This window comes from Oncorhynchus mykiss, chromosome 18 (genome assembly GCF_013265735.2).
Source record: "Oncorhynchus mykiss isolate Arlee chromosome 18, USDA_OmykA_1.1, whole genome shotgun sequence".
Lineage (NCBI taxonomy): Eukaryota > Metazoa > Chordata > Actinopteri > Salmoniformes > Salmonidae > Oncorhynchus > Oncorhynchus mykiss.
The window spans coordinates 11,947,841-11,968,514 of record NC_048582.1 but is presented as its reverse complement, the minus strand read 5'-3'; the positions used below and the strand labels follow the sequence as shown (position 1 = coordinate 11,968,514).

The window sequence follows — 20,674 nt, the reverse complement described above, 5'->3', positions numbered from 1 at the left end:
CAGGGCTCGAACCACCCAGTTTATAATGGTGAATAATGTTGCTTTCTCTCAGTCTCGACCATAGTTGTCAATGAGGTATGAGCACAATACTATTGTTCTACTACTCTGTCCTTAATCAATCAAATCAAGAGAATGCGTCAAATCAAATCTTTATTTGAAGTGCATTTTAAATTGGAACACACTTAACATTAAAACAACCAAATGAAGGAGAAATGAGCTCTTTAATATTGGTTGTTTCCAGTCACCAGTATAATGATCTAATTCATCCTCATGGTATAGTGAGTCCCTGTACACTGCTCAGTCATAATTCTCTCCTGAGGCAGAAGCACATTAATCACCTCATTGCTTTGGTTTGGCAGGTGTCCTTCCTATGACACACACAGATTAATGATTTAAATAACTCAATTGATCTGCGTAGAGGTGGCTAAAAAGGCTGTGTCCCAAAGTAAGCAGAGAAAACAAATTAAATGTTGACAGAGCGAGAAGTCATGGTAAAACAAAACTGGCTTCAATCTTGTTTTATATTGTTGTGAAGAACAGTTGTAATTGTTTTGTTAGTGAGCGTATTGAGTCTGTGGTCCCACTTTGCTGTAATCCAATTGGCTTTTCTTTTAAACAGGTCAGCCATATTGTTTGAGTGGAAAAGCCTGAAACCCCAAATCCTGCCCTCCTTTGACTCATATCATTCTAACAAGACTAATATTACTATAGTTTCTACTGTATCATGATGATCCTAACCAGACTAATATTGCTCTAGTTTCTACCGTATCATGATGATCCTAACCAGACTAATATTACTCTAGTTTCTACTGTATCATGATGATCCTAACCAGACTAATATTACTCTAGTTTCTACTGTATCATGATGATCCTAACCAGACTAATATTACTCTAGTTTCTACTGTATCATGATGATCATAACCAGACTAATATTGCTCTAGTTTCTACTGTATCATGATCCTAACCAGACTAATATTGCTCTAGTTTCTACTGTATCATGATGATCCTAACCAGACTAATATTGCTCTAGTTTCTACTGTATCATGATGATCCTAACCAGACTAATATTGCTCTAGTTTCTAACTGTATCATGATGATCCTAACCAGACTAATATTGCTCTAGTTTCTACCGTATCATGATGATCCTAACCAGACTAATATTGCTCTAGTTTCTACTGTATCATGATGATCCTAACCAGACTAATATTACTCTAGTTTCTACTGTATCATGATGATCCTAACCAGACTAATATTACTCTAGTTTCTACTGTATCAATGATGATCCTAACCAGACTAATATTACTCTAGTTTCTACTGTACCATGATGATCCTAACCAGACTAATATTGCTCTAGTTTCTACTGTATCGTGATGATCCTAACCAGACTAATATTGCTCTAGTTTCTACTGTATCGTGATGATCCTAACCAGACTAATATTGCTCTAGTTTCTACTGTATCGTGATGATCCTAACCAGACTAATATTGCTCTAGTTTCTACTGTATCGTGATGATCCTAACCAGACTAATATTACTCTAGTTTCTACCGTATCATGATGATCCTAACCAGACTAATATTGCTCTAGTTTCTACTGTATCGTGATGATCCTAACCAGACTAATATTGCTCTAGTTTCTACTGTATCATGATGATCCTAACCAGACTAATATTGCTCTAGTTTCTACTGTATCATGATCCTAACCAGACTAATATTGCTCTAGTTTCTACTGTATCATGATGATCCTAACCAGACTAATATTACTCTAGTTTCTACCGTATCAAGGTGAACACCTTCTCTGTCTTTGATACACACTCTACCCCTGCATCAAATGCTGAAGAAAAGTAAAAAGGTACTTCAAATGGAGACATGGCCAGCAAGATGGATGGCAGAGCACAATGGATCACTTCTCTAGGACACTCAGAGAAGAGGAACAAAACAAGTTCACCCTTGAGCTGAGTCATGTGAATATGATGTACTAGTGTTGTAGAAAGGAACTCTAAGGGGCCAGACATAGTACTTGGGAGTCTGAAGTACAATGATGTTTCAGCCAGTGTTGCAGTAGTTCTCCAGGTGCAGGAGATATTTAAGTGTAGCCCCCAGTGGTTTAATGTAGGATCTCGGCAGAGGGGGCTCTGATCCAAGACCCGTTCATTAGAGTGCAACTTCTCTTTGAAGCACATATGATGACCTAGGAATGTTGAACTTTAATGATTGGGAAAAAGCTGACCTTAGACCAGAGTGCTCTGATTGGATTCCCCTCTGCCTGAGGAGCGAGGAGGGCTTTTAGGTTGGGATCTGGGTAGAGAACTGATCTAGGGTCAGTTCAATGTGTTCTCGAACATCTCATTCTAAAATTGTGGGCAATAATATGGAGATGGTTCCCCCCTTTTGCTGCTATAACAGCCTCCACTCTTCTGGGAAGGTTTTCCACTAGCTGTTGGAACAGAGGTCAGGGCTCTGTACAGGCCAGTGAAATTCTTCCTCACCGATCTCAACAAACCATTTCTGTATGGACCTCACTTTGTGCACAGTGGGCATTGTCATGCTGAAACAGGAAAGTGCCTTCACCAAACTGTTGCCATGAAGTTGGAAGTACAGAATCATCTAGAATATCATTGTATGCTGTAGCGTTAAGATTTCCCTTCACTGGAACTAAGGGGACTAGCCCGAACCATGAAAACAGCCCCAGACCATTGTTGTTCCTCCTCCACCAAACTTTACAGTTGGCACTATGCATTGGGGCAGGTAGCGTTCTTCAGGCATCCGCCAAACCCAGATTTGTCCGTTGGACTGCCAGATGATGAAGCGTGATTCATCACTCCAGAAAACACGTTTTCACTGCTCCAGAGTCCAGTGGCGGCGAGCTTTACACCACTCCAGCCGACACTTGGCATTGTGCATGGTGATCTTAGGCTTGTGTGCGGCTGCTCGGCCATGGAAACCCATTTCATGAAGCTCCCGACGAACAGCTTTTGTGCTGACGTTGCTTACAGAGGCAGTTTATACCTCGGTAGTGAGTGTTGCAACTGAGGACAGACGATTTTTACACACTAAGCGCTTCAGCACTCGGCGGGTCCCGTTCTGTGAGCTTGTGTGGCCTACCACTTTGCGTCTGAGCCGTTGTTACTCCAAGACATTTCCACTTCACAATAACAGCACTTACAGTTGATCGAGGCAGCTGTAGCAGGGCAGAAATTTGACTAAAGACTTGTTGGAAAGGTGGCATCGTATGACGGTGCCACGTTGAAAGTCACAGCTCTTCAGTAAGGCCATTCTGCTGCCAATGTTTGTCTATGGAGATTGCATGGCTGTGTGCTTGATATGTATACACCTATAAGCAACGGGTGTAGCTGAAATAGCCAAATCCACTAATTTGAAGTGGTGTCCACATACTTTTGGGTATATGGTGTATCTCCCAGCACCCACCTCACCCAGACCTCTGTTTGCAACACTGGGTGGGGACCACTGCTTCACAGAAAAACACTGAGGGTGCACTTCAATAGCCATAGCTTGGCAGTGTGTGGACACAGACCAGGGTAATGTTGAGGTATGGGCAGGTCTAAAATAGATCAAATGACTTCACAGTGCTGTATTTGTATTAATGAATGATTAGATCTGTTATTCTGTTAATAAAATAGGACATTACGTGATATACCAGATCAGTATCTCAGCAATTACAATGCTTGTTTTAGACTGGGCGGTGTGCGTGTTGCTCAATTTCCTTTCGCGTTGGAGAAACAGGAAGGGATTTCCGGGGGCTGACAGAAATGGGACTTGGGTCTGATTTGAACCAAAATCCTATATGCCTGTCTACCACAGGATATAAAATCCATCTTATCATGGCCTGTCTGTGTGCTTTGATCCAGTTAATGGATATCGGTGGCTTGGTAATGTTACACAATAGTCTCATATACTGCTTTCACATAGGATTTACGGTATTTTGTCTGTAAAAAAAAAAATTGGGCAAGGTTTATATGAATCTCTTACAAACAGGCCCATTTTTACCACATTCTTGCCTGCATATACCTTTTATACCTCTGTGGTGGTGGTTATAGTGGTGTTTGTGGTGTGCAGATGTGGGTGGGCATCTATTTTAATAAATCCATTGAATACTGTATACACCATGAATTTGTTTAGGCAGGTCCTAAGAAACACAAGACTAATAAAATGTATTTTCATAACAATAGAATGCCATATTTTGAGTTTGTTACATCCAAATAGAATGAAATCAATAGTTATTATTTTGTTCAATAAATAGACAAGACACACCGACTGGATCACAGTCAACACACACACATATTTTGTAGTAAGAATATAATGAAATATAACAGAATAAAATACTGCTAATATTTTCCCCACAACTTCCTTCACAACAACGTGTAACCGTTGTCATGTAAAAACGTGTGTAACCGTTGTCATGTAAAAACGTGTGTAACCGTTGTCATATAAAAATGTGTGTAACCGTTGTCATATAAAAACGTGTGTAACCGTTGTCATGTAAAAACGTGTGTAACCGTTGTCATGTAAAAACGTGTGTAACCGTTGTCATGTAAAAACGTGTGTAACCGTTGTCATGTAAAAACGTGTGTAACCGTTGTCATATAAAAACGTGTGTAACCGTTGTCATATAAAAACGTGTGTAACCGTTGTCATGTAAAAACGTGTGTAACCGTTGTCATGTAAAAACGTGTGTAACCGTTGTCATGTAAAAACGTGTGTAACCGTTGTCATGTAAAAACGTGTGTAACCGTTGTCATGTAAAAACGTGTGTAACCGTTGTCATGTAAAAACGTGTGTAACCGTTGTCATGTAAAAACGTGTGTAACCGTTGTCATGTAAAAACGTGTGTAACCGTTGTCATGTAAAAACGTGTGTAACCGTTGTCATGTAAAAACGTGTGTAACCGTTGTCATGTAAAAACGTGTGTAACCGTTGTCATGTAAAAACGTGTGTAACCGTTGTCATGTAAAAACGTGTGTAACCGTTGTCATGTAAAAACGTGTGTAACCGTTGTCATGTAAAAACGTGTGTAACCGTTGTCATGTAAAAACGTGTGTAACCGTTGTCATGTAAAAACGTGTGTAACCGTTGTCATGTAAAAACGTGTGTAACCGTTGTCATGTAAAAACGTGTGTAACCGTTGTCATGTAAAAACGTGTGTAACCGTTGTCATGTAAAAACGTGTGTAACCGTTGTCATGTAAAAACGTGTGTAACCGTTGTCATGTAAAAACGTGTGTAACCGTTGTCATGAAAAAACGTGTGTAACCGTTGTCATGTAAAAAACGTGTGTAACCGTTATCATGTAAAAAAGGGATATTTCGAAACAGAGCCCAAGGCAAGCCCATTCTTTTTTCATCCGATTAGTAAATAATAGCAACCTATATTTGCAAAAGTATGTGAATCTCATGTTCATATTTCACAACCTCTGCAGGCTTTTGGAGTTGCCTTTACGCTATCGAGCAAAATAATAGGCTTACGCTTGATTTAGGGCTACATTATTGCATGCTAAATGTTTCTGATCAGTGATAGATGGGCATACAGAGCTATACCACCAATTTATTTGCCCAGCCAGAGAATTAACCTCATGTACAGACAGAGATTGCGTGAAACAAAATCACATCGATTAGCAGAAAACCGTGTAGGCTAATGAACACATAGTTAGTCATCACTTCTTGTAGGCTATTTGCTGCTGTTTTTCACTAAATGAACATGACATCCACTGTCCCACTACTAACTTTACCATCGAATCTATATTGAGATGGGTTGATGGAAATATGGTGTGTTTTCAGTGCATGTAGATTACATGAGGTACAGTATGTCCAACAGAGAACACAGAACACTGCTCAAACAGAGCCCTTCTCCTTTGATCTCGTTGGCTGTTGTCCGTCAGTCTCAATGTATTCCAGCGCGGAATCCGCTGGGTTCTAAGGCATTGTTGGATTTGGAATGTGTGACTGTTCAGGCCAGTGGAAGCCTTGTGTATGGAATCTGCTGTGTGATTGTCGTGGTAACGGGCTTAGTTGAGCTTGGTGTTTGCAGGAGCTAGATAGCAGGGGCTGGAATAGGGCTATGGTTGGAGCCTTGGCATCCATTAGGAGCTCAATGTTAGTCCTCCTTCCCCCTCAATGGGTTTCTGTCGTGTTCCTGCTGCAGTTATACACTACAGTATAACTGAAACATGAGTCCTTGTGGCATACATACAGGCCAATAAGGGGTTCTCTCTCGCTCCTACTTTTGAATTGTTTGTCCTCTCTCTGACCAGAGTGGTGAGTTTATGTGTGATGGATATTCGGCTGGAGCGGGAAGGAACTGCATTACCGAGATATGATAGCATAATAAAGCTGTCATCTCTGTAGTAAATGTGTTATGGAAATGCGTTGTGGCTGGAGAAGACAAAGGAAGCGACCAACGCTGTGTTATGTAGGCACAGAGATGAATGACCTGGTGAAGCTACAGTTTATCTTAGTTAGCTTTTATAAGGAAAATATAAATCTATTGTGTGGATAAATCCAGAGCTATATATAGCCCTAGTTTCCCTCACAGTGCTACCTTACTGTAGAATCCTCTTTATTGTTCATCTAGACAAGATCGGTATGATACGTCTGGCATATTGATTGGTCTCCTCAATGCTTATATCTGGATTTAATATTAATGAGGAAATATTAGTTTGCATAATAGACATGTAATATAATCTCCCTAAATAGTCTACATGCAATACAAGTACTTTATATTCCAGTATAACTGGCCAAACACCATTCGTCAAGATAATTGACCTACATTTGGTAACAAAGGCGAGAAACATTATTTTCATTGTTTGGTGTGTCGCCCCCACCCCGACTGCTTAGAGAGGGTTTTATATTATTGTTATTAACAGTGCTTAACTGTGGAAATATAGGTCAATCTCTACAAAACCAGACACTCTTTCCAATGCTCTAGACATGATCATAAATCCTGTTTTGAATAGCTTACTTGTCATTGGTCAATGTTTAAGGTGGCTTATGAATCATCATTGTAAGAGAAAGGGATAATTGAGGAAAGTTAGGGTTATTGCTAGGTTTAGGGTTGAGTTGGGGTGTGTACATGAAGCTAGGTTTAGGGTTGAGTTGGGGTATGGACATGAAGCTAGGTTTAGGGTTGAGTTGGGGTGTGGACATGAAGCTAGGTTTAGGGTTGAGCTGGGGCGTGGACATGAAGCTAGGTTTAGGGTTGAGTTGGGGTGTGGACATGAAGCTAAGTTTAGGGTTGAGCTGGGGTGTGGACATGAAGCTAGGTTTGGGGTTGAGCTGGGGTGTGGACATGAAGCTAGGTTTGGGGTTGAGCTGGGGTGTGGACATGAAGCTAGGTTTGGGGTTGAGCTGGGGTGTGGACATGAAGCTAGGTTTAGGGTTGAACCAGGGTGTGGACATGAAGCTAGGTTTAGGGTTGAGCTGGGCCAGGGTGTGGACATGAAGCTAGGTTTAGGGTTGAGCTGGGCCAGGGTGTGGACATGAAGCTAGGTTTAGGGTTGAGCTGGGGTGTGGACATGAAGCTAGGTTTAGGGTTGAGCTGGGCCAGGGTGTGGACATGAAGCTAGGTTTAGGGTTGAGCTGGGGTGTGGACATGAAGCTAGGTTTAGGGTTGAGCTGGGGCGTGGACATGAAGCTAGGTTTAGGGTTGAGCTGGGGCGTGGACATGAAGCTAGGTTTAGGGTTGAGCTGGGGCGTGGACATGAAGCTAGGTTTAGGGTTGAGCTGGGGTGTGGACATGAAGCTAGGTTTAGGGTTGAACCAGGGTGTGGACATGAAGCTAGGTTTAGGGTTGAGCTGGGGCGTGGACATGAAGCTAGGTTTAGGGTTGAACCAGGGTGTGGACATGAAGCTAGGTTTAGGGTTGAGCTGGGGCGTGGACATGAAGCTAGGTTTAGGGTTGAGCTGGGGCTTGGACATGAAGCTAGGTTTAGGGTTGAACCAGGGTGTGGACATGAAGCTAGGTTTAGGGTTGAACCAGGGTGTGGACATGAAGCTAGGTTTGGGGTTGAGCTGGGGTGTGGACATGAAGCTAGGTTTAGGGTTGAGCTGGGCCAGGGGGTGGACATGAAGTTATGTTTAGGGTTGAGCTGGGCCAGGGGGTGGACATGAAGCTAGGTTTGGGGTTGAGCTGGGGTGTGGACATGAAGCTAGGTTTAGGGTTGAGCTGGGCCAGGGGGTAAACCCATATTACTCACACACTCTGTAAAATAAACAACTATTCTCTTTTCCTGTCAGTCTGTAAATACTCTGCCTGCAGGTTCAATGTTAGGTATTTTGAAGCGGTATTTGTTCCCTTAAAGTCTCTGCTTCAACTTATCTTGACTGTCATCAGGTTGACATGGGTAATCGATCAGTTATGTCTAGAATGGCTCAGGCAAAACACTATTTGTCATACAGAAGTGTACCTAAAGTTTTTCTCTGACTTGCACCATCCAATTACATTTATTAAAAGGGAATTTTCTGTCCAGAACTATTCATCTGTCAAGAAATAGACAGTTTTGTCATTTTAAATGAGAGACTTGTGTGTTAGAAGGTGCAAAGAGAGGGTCTGTCTGAGTATGTTTCCAGGGATCCCCTGAGGGGGTTGACTGGCTATAGGGAGAGGGCCTGGCTGGGTGTGTTTCCACGAGTCCCCTAAGGGGGTTGACTGGGTACAAGGAGCGGGCCTGGCTGGGTAGGTTACATGGTACTGGCCACAGGGAGGGCTTTGGGGGATGGCACAGACTTATCTACTCCAGACAGAGGACTGCAGATCAGTCTTAACAGGGATAGGGGTTGTCTCAATTGGAAAAATTAGATCTCCAATGTCCTATGTGCTGAGCTGTTGTTTTCAGAGATGCAGCACAGGGAAACCAATACAGGTATTCACAGGGCCTGGAGTGTTCTGGTCCATGTTGAAGTGTGAGGGAGAGTGGATGAGGCTCTGATACGACAGCTTCTACTAGAGGTCGACCGATTATGATTTTTCAATTTCACCTTTATTTAACCAGGTAGGCTAGTTGAGAACAAGTTCTCATTTACAACTGCGACTTGGCCAAGATAAAGCATAGCAGTGTGAACAGACAACAACACAGAGTTACACATGGAGTAAACAATTAACAAGTCAATAACACAGTAGGGGAAAAAAGAGTCTATATACATTGTGTGCAAAAGGTGTGAGGTGCAAATAATTACAGTTTTGCAGATTAACACTGGAGTGATAAATGATCAGATGGTCATGTGCAGGTAGAGATACTGGTGTGCAAAAGAGCAGAGAAGTAAATAAATATAAACAGTATGGGGATGAGGTAGGTAAATTGGGTTGGCTATTTACCGATGGACTATGTACAGCTGCAGCGATCGGTTAGCTGCTCAGATAGCAGATGTTTGAAGTTGGTGAGGGAGGTAAAAGTCTCCAACTCCAATTTGTTCCAGTCACAGGCAGCAGAGAACTGGAAGGAAAGGCGGCCAAATGAGGTGTTGGCTTTAGGGATGATCAGTGAGATACACCTGCTGGAGCGCGTGCTCCAAATAATGAAACCTGTTCAATTTGGTTTAAATAATGCAAAAACAAAGTGTTGGAGAAGAAAGTAAAAGTGCAATATGTGCTATGTAAGAAAGCTAGTTCCTTGCTCAGAACATGAGAACATATGAAAGCTGGTGGTTCTTTTTAACATGAGTCTTCAATATTCCCAGGTAATAAGTTTTAGGTTGTAGTTATTATAGGAATTATAGGACTATTTCCCTCTATACCATTTGTATTTAATTAACCGTTGACTATTGGATGTTCTTATAGTCACTTTAGTATTGCCAGTGTAACAGTATAGCTTCCGTCCCTCTCCTCGCTCGAACCAGCAACACAACGACAACAGCCACCACATCGAAGCAGCGTTACCCATGCAGAGCAAGGGAAACAACCACCCCAAGGCTCAGAGCGAGTAGCGTGCGCTAACTAGCCAGCCATTTCACTTCGGTTACACCAGCCTCATCTCGGGAGTTGATAGACTTGAAGTCGTAAACAGCGCGATGCTTGACGCACAACGAAGAGCTGCTGGCAAAACGTGCTGTTTGAATGAATGTTTACGCCCCTGCTTCTGCCTACCACCGCTCAGTCAGATACTTAGATACTTGTATGCTTGTATGCTCAGTCAGATTATATGCAACTCAGGACACGCTAGATAATATCTAGTAATATCATCAACCATGTGTGTAATTAACTAGTGATTGTTTTTTATAAGATAAGTTTAATGCTAGCTAGCATCTTACCTTGGCTTACTGCATTTGTGTAACAGGCAGTCTCCTTGTGGAGTGCAACGAGAGAGAGGCAGGTCGTTATTGCGTTGGACTAGTTAACTGTAAGGTTGCAAGATTGGATCCCCCGAGCTGACAAGGTGAAAATCTGTCGTTCTGCCACTGAACGAGGCAGTTAACCTACCGTTTCTAGGCCTTCCTTGAAAATAAGAATGTTCTTAACTGACTTGCCCAGTTAAATAAATATTAAATAAAGGTGTAAAAAAAAATATACAATTGGCAAATCGTCGCCCAAAAATATTGATTGCCGATTGTTATGAAAACTTGAAATCGGCCCTAATTAATCGGCCATTCCGATTAAACGGTCGACTTCTAGCTTCTACCACCAGGCCATCAGACTGTTGAACAGATAATCCTAGCTGTCTGCCTGCACAGACCTGCACCGTAGAGACTATTTGCACTACACATCCAACCCATACACAGACACACTTACACAGACACACTTACACAGACTGCTGTTCTATTATATCATATTTATTCGACTGAGTGATTTATACTTTTAAACAACATCAACAGAGACATTGCTTAACCAGGACAACAGGTTTCTGAATCGGATTCCTCCTATGTAGAATGTGCTCCAGGACAACAGGTTTCTGGATCAGATTCCCTCTCATGTAGAATGTGCTCCAGGACAACAGGTTTCTGGATCAGATTCCTCCCATGTAGAATGTGCTCCAGGACAACAGGTTTCTGGATCAGATTCCCTCTCATGTAGAATGTGCTCCAGGACAACAGGTTTCTGGATCAGATTCCTCCCATGTAGAATGTGCTCCAGGACAACAGGTTTCTGGATCAGATTCCCTCTCATGTAGAATGTGCTCCAGGACAACAGGTTTCTGGATCAGATTCCCTCCCATGTAGAATGTGCTCCAGGACAACAGGTTTCTGGATCAGATTCCCTCTCATGTAGAATGTGCTCCAGGACAACAGGTTTCTGGATCAGATTCCTCCCATGTAGAATGTGCTCCAGGACAACAGGTTTCTGGATCAGATTCCCTCTCATGTAGAATGTGCTCCAGGACAACAGGTTTCTGGATCAGATTCCTCCCATGTAGAATGTGCTCCAGGACAACAGGTTTCTGGATCAGATTCCTCCCATGTAGAAGGTGCTGCAGAATACACATAAAGAAGAAACGAAGATGGAGCCAGTCATTTCTCTCTCCACAGTGCAACCCTGTTAATTTACATTGCTGCCTGATTGATCGAATGGACACACAAATCATTTCTCACTGCCTTAAAAACCATACGCTCCATTAAGAGTGTTAGAATGTATACAGCTATGAGAAATGTCTAATGTATCTTCCATCACACACAAGCTAAATGATGGGTATGTCAGGAGAAGGGGATAGTGAGCCTTAGCCTGTTTTCGTCTTTTAAGCTTGTCATGGCAAATAACTGTCAAGTGTCCTGTCAGAAGATGATATGAACACCAGCCCTGTTTTCACATTACTGAGACGTGTCCTAAGGGACATTGTGGACGTATCATTTATACTGTGTGGATAAGCACCGTTATATGTTTCTGAGAGTTTTGTCTTTGAAATGGGCAACGTGCCATATTATAGATCCTGTAGGGGGGCCATATGTTCCCTATAGCCGCTTTCCCTCAACCTCGTCCTCTTTCGCTTTCTCTTTTTCTCTTTCTCTCTTTTTCTTTCTTTCTTGTTCTCTCTTCCTCTCCTTTAAAGAAAAATCTTTCTCCCTCCCATCTTCAAGTTCTGTCCTATTTTTGGTTCTGTATGTTCATTGGTTGAATATCTATAAGGGGAAAAGGTTAAGCCATTTATGTTGTAGTGTGGGCTGTCAGGTTGCTGTAGTGATGCACATTATATTCTAATGGAAGGAAAATGTTCCAGGAGCCAAATCTCAGCTGGCATTTGATGTGTGTCATTTTCCCTGGGAGAGAAATTGAGAAAATACCATTACTCCATCAGTATTGGTTATATAAACAATGTCAGGGGGCTTTATACTCTCTACTCCATAGTATACTATGATACACTACTGTATATACCAATATTGCATAACCTATTATGCTTCATGTTTGAAGCCGTGGAGCAATATAGATGCAAATTATTAGAGCCTAGCTTGTCCAATATAAAAATGTGTTCTTCCAATTTGTAGTCATAATCTTCCAATATTTTATGCTATAAAGAGATGTCATATTATAATAATGTATGGTTACCATGAGAAGATCCTTCGTAATCATGATGGGGATGATAATCAATACTTCCGCTGTTTTTCTCTCAACAGGAGAGAGGGAACTGATGAGTCAGAGGGGAGGATAGATGAGTGACAGACACTACTAGTGGGTTCCAGACACACAAATCCAAATCAAGAAGGTACATTCATCTTCCTCTCGTCACAACATGTTGTTCCCTGAACATTTCATAAAGGTACAGGACCACTCCTGTTCTTCTACATGAAAATGGAAACGTATTGCATGTGTAAAGGACAGGTAACACAATACTCTACTCAGCAAACTGGATGCAGTTTATCACAGTGGTATCCGTTTTGTTACTAAAACACCTTATACCACCCACCACTGCGACCTGTATGCTCTAGTCGGCTGGCCCTTGCTACAGATTCGTCGCCAGACCCACTGGCTCAAGGTCATCTACAAGTCCATGCTAGGTAAAGCTCCGCCTTATCTCAGTTCACTGGTCATGATAACAACACGCGCTCCAGCAGGTGTATCTCACTGATCATCCCTAAAGCCAACACCTCCTTTGGCCGCCTTTCCTTCCAGTTCTCTGCTGCCTGTGACTGGAACGAATTGCAAAAATCGTTGGAGACTTTTAGCTCCCTCACCAACTTTAAACATCTGCTATCTGAGCAGCTAACCGATCACTGCAGCTGTACATAGTCTATCGGTAAATAGCCCACCCAATTTACCTACCTCATCCCCATACTGTTTTTATTTATTTACTTTTCTGCTCTTTTGCACACCAGTATCTCTACCTGCACATGACCATCTGATCATGTATCACTCCAGTGTTAATCTGCTAAATTGTAATTATTTGACTACCTCCTCATGCCTTTTGCACACAATGTATATACTCTCTTTTTTTCTTTTTTCCCCTACTGTGTTATTGACTTGTTTATTGTTTACTCCATGTGTAACTCTGTGTTGTCTGTTCACACTGCTATGCTTTATCTTGGCCAGGTCGCAGTTGTAAATGAGAACTTGTTCTCAACTAGCCTACCTGGTTAAATAGAGGTGAAATAAAATAAAATATTGTTCCAAATGGAGCTCTGTTGAGTGTGTCAGTTAGTGAGCATTCTTTAGTCCTGTCATGTTCCCTGATTGGTCACTTGCAGTATGTGCTACAGATGTGGGATCATAATTTGATCACCCTTTTCAAGGAGAACTTTGCTCCAATGCATAACATTTAAAACTAACAGTGTACTTGAGGTGTAAAAAGGCTTCTGAAGTTTGTAATTTCCAGTTAAACATTTTAGACTTTCAATTTATCAACCCCTACAAAAATGTCCATGAATTATAATCCACATAATAATTCACATTTCCTCTTGTTGAAGGATTTTTTTGTTCCTGCTTTAGCAAACAGTCTCAAATTTAAGATCCGACATTCAGGTCTTTATTTATTTGCAATCCGGTACAGTATGTGCGTCATTAATACCAAGGCCAAGGAGCTGAGTATGTCTTAGAGTAATGGTATAGCTGGGATATGTTCTCCCTTGGTTAGAAAAATAAGTCTTAACAGTGCCATCTTCGGCTTTGACAAATGTTTCTCAGAGAGTACTGAACTTGTAAAGTTCTCTTTATTTTTTTCTTTCTCTCCTTCTCTTTCTTTCTTTCTCTCTTTTTCTTATCCACTGGAAGTAAAAAGCAGGACCATAGTTTTAAACTTAGTTTAGTCTGTCCTTGCCCTCGAGGGCTTGTATTTTCTCAGCCTCTGAGAGAACCACTTCCCCTAGGAAATCAATGCTTGACAGTAAAATATGGTCACATTATGAATGTCTCGGTCTGGTATTCCGTGGGTAAAAGTCCTTATCATGCAAAAACAGCCATGAAGATTAGAGTGAAATTATTAAAAAGGGTTTAAGCCTTAAACGGTTCACCGGGAATCACTCAGTGAGATTTATAGACCTGCCTCATTATACTAGAGTGCTTTGTCTTGTCGTCTCTCACACACACACACACACTTCTCTACAAAGCAACGAAACGACTAGCTCAAGAACTTTGAGAGCGGCAGACATCAGTCATGGCCTCAAATCAACTTCACATTGCTCAACTTCACATAGCATAAAGGCACACGCCACCCCAAAACAACAGAACTACACTTCCCCCTCCAACCCATGACAACCATTGCCACATAACCTATCAGAAAGGAGAAGAGAAAAGAAAACGGGCCATAGTGTTTGAAACACCCTCCTCGCCGCCTCGCACCCGGCACTTGAAGCTGCCAATCGGATTTGTAATTTCCGCATGACTAAAGTAAGGTTGTGTCCCATAGGGCTCTGGTCAATAGCAGTGCACTATATAAGGAATAGGATGCCGTTTGAGACGCAGTCCAAGTAATTAGTATGAATGCTATTCTAATCTGGCTAATAAATGAGCACAGTAAAATAGGTTAGTTAAAAGGGGCAGTCTGCAGTTTGAAGCCCTCTCCCTCAGCCTTTTTAGCGAAACAGTGGTTGAATAATGGCTTTGTTATTGTTCCAATTGCAGATTGCCCCTTTAAGGGGGTTCTGAGTACCTCCTCTCTGGGAGTAGCTATGAATCTAATAGCCTTCATTAGTCGGAATGGGTCCCTGATGGACACACACTGTTGTTGTCTTCCTAGGTCCCACATTCGTTTCCAGGAAGTGTCTGGATCATCATTTGAGTAGACAGTAGAGGCTAAATCCTAACTTCCGTCTAAGCTGAATTTTCACTTAGTCAGGCATCGATGTCAATGGGAGACTAAATATACATTTGACCCCAGTGGAATTTAGGATACTTGCATATGTGAGAACATCTTCTTGATGACTAACAATTGGGTGAAAAGTATTTGAGAAAACCAACCGATGTCTTTGAATTCTCTTCAATTATGTCAATTGATTCCGTCAATGGGTTTTCTAACTATGCATGTTATAGCACGTTTTATACTTCCTGGGTTTGTAGGATTGTCTTTCGACATTTCTTACAGTCATCGGTGCCGTGTACGGCCAATTCTTTTTAACTGTAATGGTTGCTATGTGACAGCCATAAGCAGTGACGGCCTCAATCACCCTGGCCCTGTTTTATTCTGAGTGAGGACAGACTAAACTCAGCTCCCACCAAAACACGTTCCCCCAAATGTAAATGACCTGTTCAGCATGGAGATTTGATCCATGGATCCCTATAATGGAAGATGATTTAATAAGAGGTTAATAAGGTTCCTGGAGGGAGGAAGACGATTTAATAAGAGCTTAATAAGGTTCCTGAAGGAAGGAAGACGATTTAATAAGAGGTTAATAAGGTTCCTGGAGGGAGGAAGACCATTTAATAAGGTTCCTGAAGGAAGGAAGACAATTTAATAAGAGGTTAATAAGGTTCCTGAAGGGAGGAAGACGATTTAATAAGAGGTTAATAAGGTTCCTGAAGGGAGGAAGACGATTTAATAAGAGGTTAATAAGGTTCCTGAAGGAAGGAAGACGATTTAATAAGAGGTTAAGGTTCCTGAAGGGAGGAAGACGATTTAATAAGAGGTTAATAAGGTTCCTGAAGGGAGGAAGACGATTTAATAAGAGGTTAATAAGGTTCCTGAAGGGAGGAAGACAATTTAATAAGAGGTTAATAAGGTTCCTGGAGGGAGGAAGACGATTTAATAAGAGGTTAATAAGGTTCCTGAAGGAAGGAAGACCATTTAATAAGAGGTTAATAAGGTTCCTGAAGGAAGGAAGACCATTTAATAAGAGGTTAATAAGGTTCCTGAAGGAAGGAAGACCATTTAATAAGAGGTTAATAAGGTTCCTGAAGGAAGGAAGACCATTTAATAAGAGGTTAATAAGGTTCCTGAAGGAAGGAAGACCATTTAATAAGAGGTTAATAAGGTTCCTGAAGGAAGGAAGACCATTTAATAAGAGGTTAATAAGGTTCCTGAAGGAAGGAAGTCACATATTTTTTTCTCCTTTTTTTTTTCTCGTAACTTTAAAATGGCTTCCTGTCTAGTATTTTCAATTTAGATTTATCTGGTGTTACCATGCATCCATGGAAATCTAATTACACTTCCGTTATAGTCCATGTGCCACATTTAAAGTATTAAAGTATTTAAAGCATGTAAATTGAAAGTCGTTCACTCTCCAAGGCTTTGAGAGGATGGATAATACTACTTTGAGACACTTGTCAATGGAAGTGCATGATGGAAGTCCATTTTAATGGATCCTTTATGGGTTTATATGGTGTTGGATTGTCAGTGTATGACTGACATGTTATTGAATTGATGACAATGATTTCTGAGGTTGCCTCTTTGTATACGTGTAATGATGGTTCATTAATTTCTTCCCAATACCCTCAATCTGCAATAAATGTATTTTTGAAACTTCTGTACATGTTTTTCATGACAAGAATATCTATAATATGACATGTCTTGGCTACAGCCAGTATATTCATTTTTTACATGAGGTGTAGTCTCACCAAGAACAATGAACTGTGATGATGTCACCCATTGAATGAAATGACAATAACTGACCCTTGACCCTATGACTTTCTTTTTCAAAATCAATATTTTGGCTCCTTTGTGTCCGTCGTTAGACCATGCATTGATTCTAGCCTGTGGAGCTTAAGTACATGTTGTGATTTTGAGTCCGACTGTGTTGCCCTTAATTAATTCTTCATCTCAGACCCTGTTAGATTATGTCCCAACAAGACCAAAACAAAGCTGCTTATACAAAGCTAATATAACACATATATTAGACGTAGTTAAACCTGTCTATCTGTGCCATGACATTTTTTTAAAGTGTCATTTAAATAAAAGAATGAGGTAATTTCAGAGGTTGGCGACAGTTTTTAGTTTCAGGGAGGAAAGACTTTTCTCTGTGTCTAAGAAGATGGAGGAGGAACCATATCAACTATGAAAGTCTCCACTGCATACAGATGTAGGCTGTTAATTTGATCACCCTGTTGCAGGACAACTTTCCTGCATTGTAGGATATTTTCAACTTGTAGTGTATTTGAGGTTAAAAAAGGCTTCTGGAGTTTGTAATTTCCACTTGGACATTTCAGACATGATTTTCCCTTACACAAAATGTATCAACCCCTAGAAAATTGTGCATTAATTATAATTGACATTTCATGTTGCTGCAGCATTATTTTCCAGCTGTAGCAAATTGGCTCAAATAAAGAGCCTACATTTGTACCTACATCCACAGCTGTCAGAAGTCTCCGTCCTACGATCTTAGTAAAAAGGTGAGGAACGTGGCAGTACGTTGAGAACTCAAGCTACTTGCAGCATGTCAGCCTTTCCGCTAGCGGAACGGGGCTCAGGTCAACAGTAGTGCACTGAATAGGGTGCCATTTGGGACGCTGATCTCTCCTTCCCCAGCCATCCCCTAACCCACAGCCCCTCAATGTCCTTGACCTTGACTTGGTGGTGTTTTCTCCCTCCAGGCTCCTGATCCACTGCAGAGCCCAGGTCTCAGTACCACCATAGAAGCTATCGCAGTATGAACCGAGCTTTCAACCGGAGAAAAGGTAACAGCTCACTGTATTCATTGAGTTCATTTGAAATAACACCATGTTTCTTATACACAAACAGCACAGTCTTTTGAAAGCATGTTGACCTCAAGTACTTACCCACTGGGCAAGACCTGGTTGAATCGACGTTGTTTCCATGTCCTTTTTAATCAAATTTAATGTGATGACGTTGAATCAGAGTGGAAAACTGGATAAAAATAAATCAATGTAAGGGATTTTTTTAACCTAAATATAATCTGATTTTTTGGGGTTTGATTTCATGTTAGTTGACAACTGAACCAAATGTAAATCAAACTTTGACATTGAAATGAGGTCTGTGTCCAGTGGGTAGAGACATTTCATGTTGTACTTCTTTATGGAATATATGTGTTACTTACAGAACATAATGTAAAGGCAATTTGTACCTACTCAGGTCAATTTAATTCCTGATGAACAAATGTCTCAATTCTCTCAATCTCTTCATTAGTGTCTCTTTCTGTCGCTCTAGTAGTGTCTACACTTTACACTTACATGTGACTTCTGCTGTCATAATACGAAGACTGATCTAAATGCACAAAAGTGGCTTTGTCGTCAGATTGTGTTCAGATCTGTCTAACCCCTTCAGGAGGTGGTCAGGGATGTATTGTGTGCAGATTTCTCCTCAGTCTGGATGCAGTCAGGCTACCGAAACGCATGGCGTGGGCGACGTCATCAGCACTCTTCCCACAAGTCTCCAGAAAACGTGTGTTTTGGGACTGAGAGGCACCGTTTCATTAGAATGTTGGCAGAAATATGTTCCTAGCATGTAGGGAACCTCTTTGCTGGCCTCAAATGGTATCCATCTAGCTAATATTTAGCATAACTCTAGCCAAATATTTTTTTCTAACTCGTTTGCAGTCCTTTTAGCTTGCTGGCTAGCTACAGTAGTTAGCTACTGCCATCAGCTGTTGTGGTGTTTTTCATATTTTGCCTATTCTGCCGTTTGTAGAATGCATACTTGATTTTGAATATTGTGCGGGAATGGACACTGTGGACACATTTTAAATGTAGACAGACGGATGACGTGTTTGGAATTCCATAATCAGAACACCATGATCAGAACTCCATAATCAGAACTCCATAATCAGAACTCCATTATCAGAATACAAAAGCTGCGTGAACTGTCAAGTCTAGACACAATCTCGTTCTCGCTTGCGCTCTCTAAGCTGCAAAAACTCTAGACATGGCTGGTTACATCTGTCAGTGGGCTGATACAGGTGTCTCTGACCTGATGTTTTACTAGACTAGTGACTTTCCTCCTTTCCTAATATGCGTGCACATACGCCGCCTCTGGCCTCCGATGCTCCACCGTCTTTACCTCACCACCAACGTCTGACCAGAGTTTCTCACTTAGCAGTCGCAGCAGAAGCTGGGTTTGGTGGTCTGAATATTTCATTAGGATGCAGTGAGGCACATTCTATTCTGTTGTCAACCCCACTCTACAAATGTCCACTCACTTTCCTGCTACTACTTTTAAACATCCATAATAGTGTGTGTGTGTGTACTGGATCTTAAAGCAGCCTCTACCTGTCCATCCACCTAGTACTCACCCTTGTTGTGACAGTATTTCCAGGATTAGTTAGGGGATACATTGTTACTCTCCCACAGTCCCATTTCACTTTTTATTTATTTTTTATTTTATTGTTAATTTTGTCATTTGTGATGTCTCCTATCTCAGAGACATATTTACATGGAGACCATCTGATGCAGCAAGGGTCTCCAAATGGGCCCCTATGGGCCCTGGTCAGAGAGAGTGCACTGTATAGGGCCATACGGTCGCATTTGAGACACTGCGTCTTTATAGTCTTTCCTGTTGGTCGTAAACTGTAGAGACACATTGGCACTGAATGTGATTAATCAAGGTGAATGAAAAATATATAGTGTTTTCATGAGAACTATTCATTAGGTGTGGCTGTTCCATCCATACCTTGCAGTTAGTGTATATTATCACCGTCAAAGTGAGAAAGAGTTGGAATAAAATGAGGCTGTGTGCTTTCCTACCAGGAAAAAAACACAATGCATTTTCTTTATATCTGAACCACAAACCTCACTCTCTTGTGTCCCTGTTATATTAATTTACATTAATATTACAGATCAACTTACAGTACAATCAGTGCCAATATGTCTACCGGAGGCAGAACGAGCACATTTCCAACTGACTGAATGTGTTTCTCTTACACTAATACTACCTGATGTGTTCATTTACATTGAGTACAAAACATTAAGAACACCTTCCTAATATTGAATTGTCACTATGGAGGTTACACTAATACTACCTGACCTCTATATGGAGAATACCCTAATACTACCTGACCTCTATATGGAGGTTACACTAATACTACCTGACCTCTGACCTCTACCTAACCTCTGTATGGAGGTTACCCTAATACTACCTGACCTCTGTATGGAGGTTACACCAATACTACCTGACCTCTTTATGGAGGTTACACCAATACTACCTGATCTCTATATGGAGGTTACACCAATACTACCTGATCTCTATATGGAGGTTACACCAATACTACCTGACCTCTGTATGGAGGTTACACTAATACTACCTGATATATCCCTCTGTATGGAGGTTACACTAATACTACCTGATGTATCCCTCTATATGGAGGTTACACTAATACTACCTGATGTATCCCTCTACATGGAGGTTACACTAATACTACCTGATGT

The 20,674-nt window shown here is 41.3% G+C and overlaps 1 protein-coding gene across 4 annotated transcripts in view; it reads left to right on the top strand.

Moving 5' to 3' along the window:
* Positions 1–20,674, top strand: part of LOC110527304 (PTB domain-containing engulfment adapter protein 1-like) — a 46,187-nt gene that overhangs the window by 4,146 nt on the left and 21,367 nt on the right. For 3 of the 4 annotated variants that reach the window (XM_036951860.1, XM_036951858.1, XM_036951862.1), the window contains exons 2-3: positions 12,547–12,635; positions 17,888–17,971. In XM_036951860.1, coding sequence (XP_036807755.1) covers positions 17,944–17,971 — 28 coding nt within the window. In that variant the 5' untranslated portion in view covers positions 12,547–12,635; positions 17,888–17,943. The remainder of the gene's footprint in view (positions 1–12,546; positions 12,636–17,887; positions 17,972–20,674) is intronic. The other variant, XM_036951859.1, reaches the window with a different exon arrangement.